At 36.5% G+C, this 15,571-nt stretch overlaps 1 protein-coding gene across 1 annotated transcript in view; it reads left to right on the plus strand.

Annotated features, from left to right (window-relative positions):
* The window catches only part of TBC1D19 (TBC1 domain family member 19), a gene marked incomplete at its 5' end in the record, with an annotated part of 142,504 nt that overhangs the window by 92,241 nt on the left and 34,692 nt on the right, over positions 1-15,571 (plus strand). Inside the window, 2 exons of the mRNA XM_008064591.2 lie at positions 10,017-10,101; positions 12,196-12,240. Of these exons, the coding sequence (XP_008062782.2) occupies positions 10,017-10,101; positions 12,196-12,240 (130 nt within the window). The remainder of the gene's footprint in view (positions 1-10,016; positions 10,102-12,195; positions 12,241-15,571) is intronic.

Below are 15,571 nucleotides of genomic sequence, written 5' to 3' on the forward strand. Positions count from 1 at the left end.
CCCCCCCCCCCCCCCCCGGCAGTTTCCCACTACTGCCAATCCCTTTCTTATAGTCAAAATCTGTGTTTCTTTACAGCTTTGTTCCCACCTCTTTCAGCTGATGACAGCACAATTTACATCTTTACACATTAAGTACACAAAGCATAAGTTAATAATTCTTTTAAATGCATTAATTTTTTAATTCAGAAAACAATATGTGGAGTTGAAACCCAAAATTACACTAATTTTTTAACTAATAATTTTAAAATGTATTAATTTCTTAAATCATATAGAAAATAAAAAGTGTAATTATGAAACATGGTTACAATACCACCTTTTATAATTGCCCATGTATTTACTTGTATTGAGATCATTATTTCTTCACTTGGATTCTAGTTACTGTCTTGTGTCTTTTCCTGTCACTCTGCTGGACTCTCTTGAGCATTGAAGGAATGTCTAGTGGTACTGAATTTGATTCTGTTCACTTTTCTTCCATTTTTTTTTCTGTTTCACAGACTTAATTTTTTCCATTGCCTTGTCTTCAAGTTTGTTGGTTCTTTCTTCTACTTGCTCAAATCTGCCTTTGAATTTCTCTGGTGATTTTTAAATTTCATTTATTGTACTTCCCACTTCCCCTCATTTCAAGCATTTCTTTATATCTTTCTTGTTATTTGAGCATCTCTAAGACAGTTGTTTTAAAGTCTTTGTCTAGTAGATCTGCTGACAGGTCTTTCTCAGAGACAGTTTTTGTTGATTTTTTTTTTCCTTCAGATGGGCCATACTTTTTAGCTTCTTTGTATTTATTATGAGTTTTTGTTGTTGGAAATTAGATATTTGAATCTAATAATGTGGTATTTCTAGAAATCAGATTAGATTTTCCTCTTTCCCACAGTTTTTTTTTTCATTGTTTTCATTAGTTTTTTGTTTCTTTGACTGCTGTAGGTTCTTGCTGTACTAAGTAAGGATCAGCTTGAGGTATAAACTTAAGGTCATCTCAGGTCTTTTCTGAGCCTGCACTTTTCCCTGGGCATGCATTGTCACTTTCCAATTTCTTCTATAGACACACTTGTTCTTGAATGCCTAGTCTTTAATGTCTGTATCACAAAATAAAGAGAAAAATGAAGGAGGGGCACTGTCTCTTTAATCCCATTAAAACCACTTCAGCCAGAGGGGAAGGGGCCTGCAGCAATGGGAGCAGGTTAAGCAACAAGGACCACTTCCCCTCATCCCACCCTCACCTCTTTGTCTGTACCTCTCTGGTCAGAAGCAGCAGTTAGCAATCAGAGTACAGACACCAAAGATGTGGATGCTTTTTTTTCCCATCCTGGGTCCTCAAGTGGCATTCAAGCTGCTACTGGAACTCATGCACACCTGCCTGCCAAGGGGCTTAGAGTGAAGGATGCATATATGTTCTAAGAGCTGAAATTGATTGAAATTAATCACAGTTTACCATTCAAGCTTTCCCCTGAAAGCTGCAAGACTTTAATAGACTCCAGAGTTCTAAAATAATTACATCAGATTCTGCCTAGGTTGGGAGACCGATTCTTTGTGCTTCCCACTCTACCATCTTTCCAGAATCTACTTTATAACTATTTCTGACGGCAATCCTATGAAATAACTCTGTTCCTCTTGAACAGAGAAAGAAGCAAAGGCTTAGAGCTTAATTTCATTCAGCTACCAGAACACCAAGCCAAGTCTGTCCATTTTCAAAGCCCAGGAAGTCACATTGTTTTTTTAATGTATGAATATTTAATTCAAGGCAGAGCGTTTTAAAAAGATATTCTTGAAAATTTATCATTTGAAATTCTTCAAATTGGATTCTAAATAAATACAAGAGGTCACAAATGGAAAACAATTGTATAATAGTTTTATGTTAAAGTGATTATCCAATTGATGTCTGTCAATTTTATGCACTTTTTATTACATAAATAAGTTATTTCTCAGAAACGGTTATCATAGATATATTTTCCAGAAATAAAACTTGGAATGAAGTGAAATTTTTGCAGCTGTACATAGACATTTTAGGTATAATTCTGTTGTAGTTCAGACTTACATATCTAGTTTCTTATAATTATCTGAAATAAAGTAAATTACTATCATGCATAACTTCATACCCATTAAATTTAATTTTTTCTTAGGAAGTATTCAAAGTTAAATTTTCTAGTTAATTTTATTGAAATTGTCATCTTCATATAACATTTTCTAGCAAATTTACAATTGAACTGTCATTTCTTTACATATACAGAAACTCAAATCTTGAAGTTAAAATAACACCTCAGGTTAGAATAGTAGTTGGCAACTTTTTGCTTGTATTCCAGGGCTGCACACCAGTATGTACTGTCTAACATACCACCTCTGGCATTATCACCTTACAGTCACCAATATTCTCCTTAGAATAGTCTCAGATATCTTGCCTTCTCTAGGGGGATATATTTAAGCACAGAGCTTCTTCTAAAATTACTATCCTTCCACCAGTCTGCTAAACTAAGGGAAAGTTAATACAGACATTTCTTTAGGAATTTTTTTTATCTTCTAGGCAATAGTGGAAAGATAATTGTAAGTATATTTTCTTTTTGCATTTTTTAAACTTTAATTGTATTAGTTCTATTCATTTATCATTATATTAGTTGTATTGCTAATTATTTCTACCAGAATAAATTACCATAAATTTAGTGGCTTAAAACAAATATATTCTCTTATAGTTCTGAAGTTCAGAAGTTTCACTGGTCTAGAGTAAAAATGTTGGCAGGGCTGTGTTGCTTCTGGACACTTTAAAGGATAATCCATTTTCTTGCCTTTTCTAGATTCTACATTCACTTGCATTCTTTGTTTTGCGGCCCCTTCCTCCGTCTTAAAAGCCAGAAAATAGCATCTTCAAATCTCTCTCTGACTCTGACTCTGTTGCCTTTCTCTTTTATTTGTAAGAATTTTTTGTGATTACATTGGCTCTTACCAGCTAATCCTAAATAATCTCCTCATTTAAAGTTCTTCAATCTAATCACATTTGCATGATCTTTTATGTCTATAAGGTAAAATAATCAGTGTTTTAGTCCATTTTGTGTGGGTATAACAGAATACCTGAGGCTGCATAATTTATGGAGAAAAGAGGCTCATTTGGTTCACAATTCTGGTAGCTGGGAAGTTCAAGATCAGGCAGCTCATCTGGTGAGGGTTTCATGCTGCTACAACTCATGGCAGAAAATAAAAGTGGAAACAGGCATATGCAAAGAAACCAAACAAGAGAAGGATCAACTTGCTTTTACAGTAACTAGTCCAGTCCCACAGAAGTACATTAATCTATTTATGAGCAATCTTTCCCCCATTATCCAAACACCTCCCACTCAGCTCCATCTCCCAACACTTTCACACTGGGAATCAAGTTTCTTGTTTTGGCAAGAACAAACCACATCTGAACTATAGCACACAGGTTCCAGGGATTAGGATATGGACATCTTTGGGGGCCATTATTCTGCCTATTATAGTGGTACATGAAAGTTTGGCAAGAAAAGAGATTACTATTATTTGGTTTAGTAAGACTTTATGGATTTTGCTTAATTATTAGAAAATATTTACCATATTAATGGGTCAAAAAATTAAAATTATATGATTATCTCTTTAGATGCCAAAAATGCATTTGAAACTATTCTTGATAGCATCTATTTTTTAAAAAAATTTTAAATTGTGGTTAAAAAACACAACATGAAATTTACCATTTTAACCATTTCTAAGTGTACAATTTAGTAATGGTAAGTATATTCACATTGTTGTGCAACCTAATATCCATGTTTATACTGCTCATATGCACTAGAAAGCAAGTAGACTTTCTTAGCATAATAATAACCAACATTTGCCGTCTTAATACAAGTTGACGCCACTTATTGAAATACTAGAGATGTTCCCACTAAAGCAAGGAAAGAACACAGATCATTTTAGAATTTCTAGTCAATTAATAATATAAGAAAAATAGAGTTACAGATACCAGAAAGGACATAACATTATTGAATATAGAAATAGAGATATATAGAAATTCAGGGGATTGAACTGAAAGCCTTAGAACTAATAAGGTGATTCAGTTAAAAGTTCTTTTTACCAAATAAAATATAAAAATTTCTTATTCTCTTAAATATGAGCAATAATCATTTGGAATATACTTGTATAGGGGAAAATAGAGTTAGGCAACATAAGGGACTGAACTCACTCACACAGCCCCTTTCCACTGTAAACATGTAGAATGCTGGATAAAAGATACAAAGCGTGTAAATAAATAGCCAGCACATTTTTCGGTGCATATCCCCTTTGAGCAGTTCTATCCTGTGTATATGCCCCACAGAGACACATATATGTGCAAAATGACATGGTAAGAGACTAACAGTCTTGGTGTTGTCAGAAATAGCACAGTTAAAAATAATGTAATGTTCATATATAGGAGACTAACCTATTAGATAAATTGTGGTGTATGCACTCAATGAAATATGATGCAGCCCTTGTAGAATTTTTTTTTTTTTTTTAAAAGTAGTTAACATAGCCGGGCTCGGTGGCTCAGCCTGTAATCCCAGCACTTTGGGAGGCTGAGGTGAGTGGATTGCCTGAGCCCACGGGTTCGAGACCTGCCTGGGCAACTTGGTGAGACCTCATCTCTACAATAAAATTAAAAATTAGCTGGACGTGGTAGTGCACGCCTGTAGTTCCAGCTACTTGGAAGGCTGAAGCGGAGGGATTGCCGGCGCCCAGCAGGTCGAGGCTGCGGTGGCCGGGAGCGGCCACTGCACTCCAGTCTGGGCAACAGAGTGAGACTCCAACTCAAAAAAAAAAAAAAAAAGTAGTTAACAAATATTGTTTATGGTGCCCCTACCATTTGAGCTGAAACTGTTTTTGTCAAGGTCACCAATAACTAAATACAGTGACCAGTTCTCCATTCTCTTCTTAATTGATCTCTCAACAGCGTTTAATTTAATTGTGCTTTTTCTTCACTTTGCTTTCAAGATACCGTTTTCTCTTACTTTACTTGTCTCCAGAGAAAAATCCAGCATTTGGGAACCTAAAGCTTATACAATCTGGAGGGCTTTCTTTACAGAAAGAATATAATATTACAAATGCAAAAGCAGATTAAAACATGTATTTTTGTTTAGAATGAGGAAAAATAACAGATTATTACAACCATAGAGATTCAGGCTTTTATTCTTCTGAGATCTTCTTAAGCAATTTACAAGAAATACTGATATAGAAATGCTTTCTGATTACAGCCTGACTTGCCTTCCTTGCCTCGAACTCTACGTCTCCCAGCAACCTCCAGCTCTCACCAGGACCTAGGCTAAACCAGGGATACAAAGCTTCTTCAAAGCGTTGTGATAAATCCACTTCTGTGGGTTACGCCTCAGTCTTCCAGGCTGGTTTCTTCTTTCTCTTCAATATTTACAGTGACTCAGGTGTCTGTTCTTTGTCTCCTTTTCTCTAGTTATACTCACTCACTTGCTTTTACCAAGCTTATCTATTCTGTGACTTTTGGTTCCATCTATATGATAACTCCCAAATTTGTATCTTCAGTTTGACCTTTCTCCTATATTCCAGACTAGTATCTCCAAATGGCTGTTCAACATTTCCATTTAGACACCTTGCAGACACTGCAAACTTAATCTGTTGAAACTGAACCCCTGATCTCACTCCCCAAACCATTCTGCCTGCCACTCTCCCTGTTTCAGTTGATGGTGTTCTACTTGCTCAGATCAAGCATTCTCCCACTTTCACCTTCCACTTGTTATCTCCTTGACTCCCGTCTTTCTCTCACACAACACATCCGTCAGTAAACCTTGTTGGATTTGCCTTCTCAGTGTATTTAGAAACTGACCACTTTTCCTTGTGTTCACTATCTTGTAAGATATATTCCCAAGGAAGCCTACTCAGGTAGAGATTAGCGTGCTGAAGTTTTGTTAGGGAGTATCTTGGTATCGACAAAGCACAGTGGATGAAGCAGGATTGAGCAGAAGGAAAACTCTAGCTGCAATACAGTTTAAATAGAAGCCTCAGCCAGTGCTGCAGAGTTCTGAAGATGGGATAAACTGTCAGACCCATTCTGAGTTGAGGATAAGAGGTTCACTCCTCTGCTCAAAACCCCACAATGGCTCCCCATTTCACTTCCAGTAAAAGCCAACATCCCAACAATGGCTTTGCCTGATTTGTCCTCTCTATTTCTCTCTGACATCTCTTCCAACTCATCTGGTCCATTCACACTGGCACCCATGCTGCTCCCCCAAAACACCAGGCATGCTTCTTTCTTAGCACCTCCACAATTACTGGCTCTTCTGCCTGGAATGCTCTCCCCCACATATCCATATGCTAACTTTCTCAACTCCTTTCAAGTCTTTGATCAGATGTCACCTTCTTAGTGAAGCCAACCCTGGCCACCTTCCCTAAAATGGCAATCACTTTTCCTGTTCACCTTTCCCTTGTTCCATAGCACTATTAGAAAGTATTTATTATATTTGCTACTTATTACCCCCATCCCCACTCCAACATAATCAAGCTCCACAAAGGAAGTGCTTTGTCTTTTTCCTCTGATGTATCCAAGACACCAGCTCCTAGAACAGTGCCTGGTGCATAGTAGGGGAAGAAGAAGAGAATTAGTGAACTGATTAGAAAAGAATCTGAAGAAGTCATCCAGAATGGAGCACAGAGGGATAAAAGTAAGTAAAAGGCGTGGCAGGTTAAACACATGTAGGTAAATCCTACACCTCATAGGAGTCAGGTAGAAGTAAATAGAGAAAATGTAGTAGAAGCATCATTCAAAAAAATAATGGCTGAGAACTTTCCAGAAATGGAGATAAAATTTTAAATTGACAAAACATGACCGTTGAGCCATATAAGTAAAACAAATCCAAAATTAAATATATTGCAGAATATAGAAAAAACAATAATAGCAGAAGTAATAATAGCAGATAACATTTTAATAATAGCATGTGCTAGTTCACTGTTCTAAGCACTTTATGTATATGAATTAATTCCCACAATGCACCTTGATATAGGTGTTATTGTTATAAACATATTACATGTGAGAAAACAGACACCAAGACATCCAGTGACTTGCCTAGTGTTACCCAGTTGGTAAATGGCAAAGCTATTTGAATACGAACTCCTGCAGTCTAGCTTCACATTGAATTCCAGATGCATTAATGATTTTACCACAAAATGAATCTGTGAAAATGCTAAATGAATTTTCTGGTTTAGTCAGGATGGACTAATTTATGTTGTGGTAACATACAAATCCAAAATCTCAGTGGCTTAAAACAACAAAGGTTTTATTGCTCATGCCCTCTGGGTAAGATGGGATAGCAGCTCTGTGTTATACTTACTTCAAGATCCAGGTTATTGAAGTTTCCACTGATGGTTACTGTGAAGAGGAACCTGGTTAAATGTGCTCTGGTTCTTGACACTTCTATTTGGAAACTCTCAAGTGATATATATCCTTTTCATTGAGTAAAGAGTAAGTCACATGGCTAAAGTGGCCAGAAAAGACAAGCTGAATTATATTCTCAAAGGGGTAGAACAAGAAATATGTGATGAACAGCACCAATCAATGTCTTTCATAATTTTGGTGAATATATATAGGATATACATGTAGGGAGGGACTTTCTAAGCTTGAGTATTGGTAGATTTGACCACATAAAAATTTAAAACATTTCTATGTCAAAAATAATCAACAAATACAGTTAGACCTTTCTAAGATTAGAATTCTTTTTTTTTATTTTTTGTTTTGAGTTGGAGTCTCACTCTGTCGCCCAGACCGGAGTGCAGTGGCCGCTCCCGCCCACTGCAGCCTCGACCTGCTGGGCTCCGGCGATCCTTCCGCCTCAGCTTTCCAAGCAGCTGGAACTACAGGTGCACGCTACCACGCCCGGCTAATTTTTGATTTATTGTAGAGATGAAGTCTCGTCAAGTTGCCCAGGCGGGTCTCGAACCTGTGGGCTCAGGCAATCTACTCACCTCAGCCTCCCAAAGGCACGGGATTACAGGCTGAGCCACCGAGCCGGCTTAGAATTCTTAATATACAAAAAATGTAAACAAATAATTTTAAAACATTCATTTTAAAATGGACTAAGTGATGAACTGGAAAACAAAAGAAATGCAAATGGAAGCGTTCAACCTATTAAGTGAATTAAAACATTACAAATGAGGCCGGGTGCCGTGGTTCAAGTCTATAATCCCAGCACTTTGGGAGGCCAAGGAGAGAGGATTGCCTGAGTCCAGGGGTTTGAGACCAGCCTGGGCAACTTGGCGAGACCTCTTCTCTACGATAAGTCAAAAAATAAATCGGGTTTGGTAATGTGTGCCTGTAGTTCTAGCTATTTGGAAGGCTGGGGCAGAAGGATCACCGGAGCCCAGGAGGTTGAGGTTGCGGTGGCCCTGAGCGTGCCACTGCACACCTGGGCAACAGCGTGAGACTCTGACTCAAAAAAAAAAGAAAATTACAAGTGAAATTAAGGCAAGATACCACTTAAATTTTTTTCAATAACCCAGTGTTACTATTTAAAGGTGCCACTTTAAGATACTGATAATCATTTTGATAAAAGGAAAAATGTGCTCTATCCCACTACTGAATATGTTAAAAATAAAACCAAAACAATCTTCTTTCTGGAGGGCCATTTGCCAATGGATATTAAAAAATTTAAGTTTAATACCCAAAGCATTTGACCATAAACATAATCCAGTTTTAGGAGTTTAAATAACTAAAAGTGTATATAAAGATTTAGCCATAAGGAAGTTCACTGCAGTTGGGGAAAAGTAGAAATAATTAAATGTTCAACAATAAGACAGGTTAAATAATTTTTTCATTAATACAGCAGAATATTCTGCAACACAAAAATATGTAGGAAATATTTATTTTATATTGGGAGAAAATATACAACAATATGAATGATGTTCTTTTGTTTGAAATATACATATATATGAGTGTATTAGACCAGTCTCAAAAGACATACATCAAAATATTAACACTGGCGGGATTATGTGTATTTCCTCCTTTTTTGATAAACTATATTTCTAGTTTTATCATAAACATATATTGCTTATGTAGTCATTTAAAAATACAGTAAAAGCAAATCAGTAGCAGTGGTTGGTGTACATTTCACCATTGAACCTGACTAATGCTGAGTCTCCATTCCTTTTTCCAAGGCTGAGCCAGGTTACCAGTGTTTTGGATACAAAATAATTTGTGTCCCCATTCACTCTTGCTGCTAGTCCAGCCCTGATTCTGTGCCCCTGTTCTGCCTTTTCCGGTCATCTTGGGTTCTTTTCCAGTCAGCCATTCTGAATTATTTTCTTGGCAACATCTTTAGAATTCCAGGTCTTCTTAAATATCAGGACCCAGAATTTCTGTCATTAATCACATTCCTGGGGGTTGGACTCTTGCTTCTAAATTCCAGGCTGTTGTCAGTAATCCAATCCCTTCTGTTGTATACCCTTGATTCCGACTTTCTGCCCCACCTATTTTTCTCTTCACATAATCACCACATCCTACCTGCTGGTCAGGACAACACTGTATTGGGCAACCACTTGTTCTACTGCTGCCACCATCCTTTCTCAATACCACCAGTTGCCTTCTCTTTCACCCTGACATGCCCAACTGCCTGCTGCATCCCACCATGAGTCTAGTTCATTTCTTGCACTTCCCAAATTGCTCTCTGCCACTATCGTTACCTAGAGTCTGCCCAACACATTTATTATCTGTTAAATTTCTCCCAGCCGTTTCTCTTTGACAGATAGAAAACACAAGAAAAGAATCAACTGGTAGCTTGCAATTTGCATTTTCTGTTGTTCAAAGTTCACGTGGGAAACAAATCTTTGGAAGAACTTGGCATCCCACTATAACACTTAACCGTAGGTATACCGACAGAGGGCACTCTTCCCATCGCAAGGCACTTTACTTGAACTTTCAGAATTCCACATCAAAGTCTCCTGAGGAGGAGGAAATACTAATGAATTATCTGGTTTTATAACAGTGCTTAATTGCTTATTGTTGTTTTTTTCCCCAATGTTATACCCAGGTATTACTTTGTTTTTCCCGGGATACATCTGTGTTGAGTCACTTTGCATACAACAGTGCTTCACCACCGAAATCATACATTAGAGGTAAAATTATAGTGATTTTTAAGGAAGTATTAAGACTTGCATAATCATGCCAAAAATATTTGTTTACTTTATAACATATGTGATGTTGCCAGACTTTTTAATTGTAAATTACTAAATATTTCTCTCAGATAACTGTAACCATCTTTTCCCTCTTACTTAAATCAATGCCCAGAAACTTATCACAAATCACAGGAAAATGGTTCCCAGAAGCAGAATTTCAAGTTATCTTCCTTGTCTTCCCTGTTTGCCCTCTATTGCTGTTTTTGTCATATCTGTTGACATTTATTTTCCTTTGCAACTATAAGTTTACCACACAGATTTGATTGTTCTACTTTTTAAAATCTTCTATATTTCTTTTCTCAAAATGCTTTATCACACTTAAAATTTTTTTAGCTCTCTAATTTCTATTTTCATGCTTCTTGTTATCAGTAGCTGTCTATAAGATATCACTATTTCAATATCCTGCCGTCCCCTAAAAACTGAACTAATGTCAGCTAAAAACCCTTCCCAATTTTTTCTTTTTGTTAAATGGTGAACACCCAGCACTGAAAACTCAAACCCTATTGTGTATAGTCATTCTGCTGTTTCCCTGAAGAAAGAAGCTGTTTCTCCCATGTCTCCTAAGTAGTATTTGCTTGATTGCTCCAACCCCTACCCTAGTATAGGCCACACTGCCTTGTGCTAGAGTCAGGCTCCCTCCAACTTAGGGCTCTCTTAATTCCATTGCATCTAAGTTGAATGTATGGAAACCCCTTTAGTTTGTTTCTTTAACACTATCTGTTGAAAAACTGATTGTAGAATTAATTATCTAATGGACTCACCTCTTAACTCAGCCAGGATTTTAAGGCCCTCGGTCAGTTGTCTTAACCTAGCTAACTTTGCTTCCTTAATTATTCCTCAATATCCCATATTCATTCTAGCCTCTATATGGAAAACTTTCCACTCTTCCCCCTCAAAAATCATGAGTCCTTGAAGAACTAGTCTGTATCTCTCTGTGTCTATAAACCTGTCATCAATTTCTCTCTCCTCTGAACTTCTAAACACTTAAAGGCTGTGCCAGAAAAGTTAGCAGACATAACTTAATGTTTCATGGTTTAGTCTAGATTATAAACCACATGATTGAAGGACCATATCTTATATTTATTCTGTTTGCCTCTCAGCACCTGACCCAGTAAGCAATTTTATCTTTCTGTCTGTCTATCTATCTGTAATCTATCTTTCATTATTCTTGCTCACAAGATCAGTCCTTGTCACCACCATGACTTGAACTGTTCATACTTCTTGTTCTTCATCTCCTCTCTGCTACCACTCCAACAAGGAAAAAAAAGTTTTTTTCACTAAAAATGTTAACTTTAATAATGCAAGTGGCTTTTTAGTGAACTCCTAGGAATTAGAAAAAACTGTCAAGATAAAAGCTATCTAAAGATATTCAGTGGAAGGTAGAAAAAACTGTCAAGATAAAAGCTATCTAAAGATGTTCAGTGGAAGGTAGAAAAAACTGAGAGCCATAAAAGTTTCGAGGGAAAGCTACTTTTTAAAACAACATTAAATATTTGATTATCGTAAATATACTTTGCTTTTCTGGGACAATTCTGATTTCAAGTAGTTAGCCCCATTCTCAAATCATGTGAACTGTTTTGGTAGTCAGAAAATATGACCACCATACAGTTAATGTTTAACTTTTCAGCACATTCCATAAAAATGTAAACTAATATAGAATCGCAAAGATTAGACTTGCTTTAATGAATATATTAGAATTATTTATAATTAACAAAACAATTCTATGCTTAATAAATAGACAATTCTCTTCTTAAGTGCTTAAGGAACTTGAAAGTATTTATTCTTTTGCTTATTTTGTATCACTTTCCTTGTACTTAAGTTATATTACTGATTTTAATTGATGAAGGGGTTTGCTAATAATAAACGATTGGCTGGTAAATTTTCAAATTTAATTTATATCATGAAATGAAATAAGATCAGTTTAAAGTAGTTTTTAGATTTTTATTGATTATTAGTACATTCACAAAGTAAGTTGGTTTTTAAGAGTTTACTTTGCTTATTCATGCTGAAATCCTCTATGGTTTTCTCTTATAGGAAAACTAGGACTAGAAGAATATGCTGTCTTTTACCCACCAAATGGTAAGAATAATGCTACTGCTTCCTCTAGTGGGAAATGGGAAAATTACAACTTTTATAATAAGAATGTGACTTTCTTATTCTCTATCTTTAAATGGATAATCATTCTTTATCTAAAATAACACTCCCATAGAATTTATACTTTAATGAATTTTTCCACCTTTGTGGTAGGTTCGTGTTAAACTATGCATACCCTCTCTGGTTCTCCTTGAGACCAATAGTAAATTTATGAGATAGCTGAGTAGGCTTAGGTGTCTAAGTGACTTGGTTTACTTGAGAAGAGCTCTAACGTGTCCAACTAGGACCTTTCTTTTGGCTTTATCAAAGCAGTGCTTTAGCCAGCTGAGTGAATTGGCTTGTGTTGCACTTCATTGTTCTCATAATTTGACCATTTTTATGCAATAAAAAGATTATCTTTAAAGTATCACTGAAATAATCTATTTTGATGATATAAAGTGATTAAATATATAATGACCTTATTAGATATTAAATATTCTTTTGAAATTATTAGACAGTTTTTAAAATGTGCTTCTTGGGATAGCAGTGTGTAGCAGTCCCTATTATGATACTATTAAGTTGCATCCTGAAGAAGTTCTTTTACTCCAGCAGAGTTAAGAACATGGGCTTTGTAATCCAGCAGACCTGGGTTCAGACCCCAGTTCTGCCAGCTCACCCTATGACCTTGGGTAAGTTACCTGACTTCTCTGAACTTCAGATTCACCATCTCTATCATGTGGATAATAGATTAAATGAAATGTGGTATATAAAGCAACAGCAGTGCCTGATGTAGTGAGTGCTTGGAAAATGTAGCTGTTACAAGCATGTTTTGCTTTTCTGACAACTACATCTGAAACTCATATTTGGCTTTTATGACACAGTTCTCTCCCTGTGCCTCTCAGTGTGGTGTCTCAGTTTCTTTAACAGGCCATCCACCTCTCTTCCTGCTTTAGCATCTCACCCTTGTTCTGCTGCTCTTCTCTTTTCATGCTTTTTTTTCCTAGGCACTTTCATCTGCTTTTACGGTTCTATTGTTAATGATTCTAAAATTTGTATCTCCAGTTCTGACCTCTCCCTTGATGACCTCAAGCTTACCTGAACTCACTATTTTATCTTTCTATGCCCATCCCTTAAAAGAAAAAACGAAAACAATGCTAAATTAAAGACAGAAACAAAAACCCCACCGATTTCTCTCTCAGTTAATTGCCTTATTATCTGCCTAGTAATGGAAACCAAGTAGTCATCCTAGATTTCTCTCAGTCTTGCCTCATCTAATACGTCACCAGGGCCTTCCATTTTTGTCTTTAAGGTATGCCTGGGACCCTCTCTTCTTTACCAGATCTGCTGCTTTGACCTCTTCCAGGCCTTGCTATCTCCAGCTTATTAATTGCAAAGGCTACCTACCTGATCTCTCTTCCCTTGGTCTTCTCTACTTTTGCTGTCCTTTCCTCTGCTGTCTGAGTTCTACATCTGAAATGAAAATCTGCAAAATGCCATTTTTCTCAGAGTTTTCTTACTGGCTCTTCATCTCTGAACAAGTCATATTCAAGCTTCTCTGCATGACATGAGGACCTCTCTAGTCTGATCCCCATACAGTCTATCTCCTGGCTTCATTTCTCACCATTTCTCATCTCATTTTTTTCATTACAGCAACATCAATTGATTTGCATTTTACACATGCAGCCATATACTCTCACAAAGGCACTGTGCTGCTTCCTTCTTCATCACTTCTCCTATTCCCATGCTGAGAATAGCCCATCTTACCTTTCTTCATCTGGCTGCCATCAAGGCTCAGTTCAGGCATGGTCTTCTTCAGGAAGCTGTCCCTGAATCCCCAGATTAGGTTAAGGGACCTTACTCTAGACTGCCATAGTGCTGGTGCAATATCTTTGGTATCTTGACCATATTATCTTGATATTGTTGATACTTTATCTCCCCTTCTAAATTGCAAGGTTCAGGACCATATCATTCCCTGTATTTCCCCCAGTATCTAGCATATAGTAGGAGTGTAACAAGTAATTATTTGAACTGAAATAGAGGTTTGTTATTTTTAACTTTATATATAACTATTGTTTAATCTATCACCACAGAAACTTAACTTTTTTTTTGTTTAAGAAACAGGAAATAAGGAAAAATGAAATCCTCTGAGTAGTTAAAGAGATGTCCTTGGACTCAAATTCTTTCTCTCTGTTCATAGAAGAGTTTTTTCAACTTAGTTTAGAACATGTTAGCTCATAATTAATACACATGTCTAACAAATTGGTTTACTCTTTTTTTATGCTCCCCACAAAAATAGAAGTGTGGAAAGGGTCTGATACAGAAATGAAAATGACCAACTTCAGGGAGAAGTAAAAACCAGATGCCTCACAAAGGAAAATATGAAAGCCATAAAACAGCATATCAGTCTAGGAGTATTTTATATAAAAGCCAATTCTCTTTGAGAACATATTGGTAGGTTGTAGCATATTATAATTTAAGAACTTTATAAATGAGTTCAAGGCATCAAAAATATTGCTGTAATAATAATTATAACAGTAGTTATAGCAGCAGCAGCATTTTCCAAGCAGTACTATGTGCCAGGCAGGGTGTTAAGTACATTACATGTATTAACTCATTTAGCCTTACACGAACCCTTTGAGACAGGTGCTAGTATTATCCCTATTTATAGGTAAAGAAACTGAGGCACAGAGTGTTAACCTGTCTAACTGGTGAGTGGCAAAGCCAGACTTCGAAACCAAGTTGCCTGACTTCAGAAGCAGCATTCATATCTCCATAACCTACTGCCTCATAAAATGTTACTGAACTTATCATAGTATCTTTTGGAAGAAAGGAAAGTGGTTAATATATTGAAAAAGTAAAAGATAGATATAACAGGTTCTAGAAAGATTTAAACCCAGAATAAAAATTATCTAATCTTTAATGAGGTAAGCCCACAACTATTCATAAATTTAATTCTACAGAATCATTTAGAACTTAGCAGAGTCGGGGAGGACTCTTTTCTCTGAACAATGATTCAAAGTTGCAGAACAAGAAAGATAAAGACCAGTCTCCTGATTTTTTTTCCCACTCAAAGCAATACTAAGCAATATTTTTATATTACTCACCCTGTTTTGAACCGCTGCCAAAAAATAGTATTATTTTGAAATCTCAAGGACAAGTCTGTCACTACCACCACCAAAACTAGCATGATCTTCTTGGTCTCAGGGGACTATATAGAGAGGTTTGCTGGAAGCTCCCTGATACACTCTCAGTCCCTGACCAGGCCAGTGCTTATAGGGAAGCAGAAATTTTCTCTCCATTGCAGCACACATACCTGTGATTACCTTCCCTAGGATGG

The sequence above is a fragment of the Carlito syrichta genome, unplaced genomic scaffold (genome assembly GCF_000164805.1).
Source record: "Carlito syrichta isolate Samal-C Ts95f unplaced genomic scaffold, Tarsius_syrichta-2.0.1 Scaffold307751, whole genome shotgun sequence".
Taxonomy (NCBI): Eukaryota; Metazoa; Chordata; class Mammalia; order Primates; family Tarsiidae; genus Carlito; species Carlito syrichta.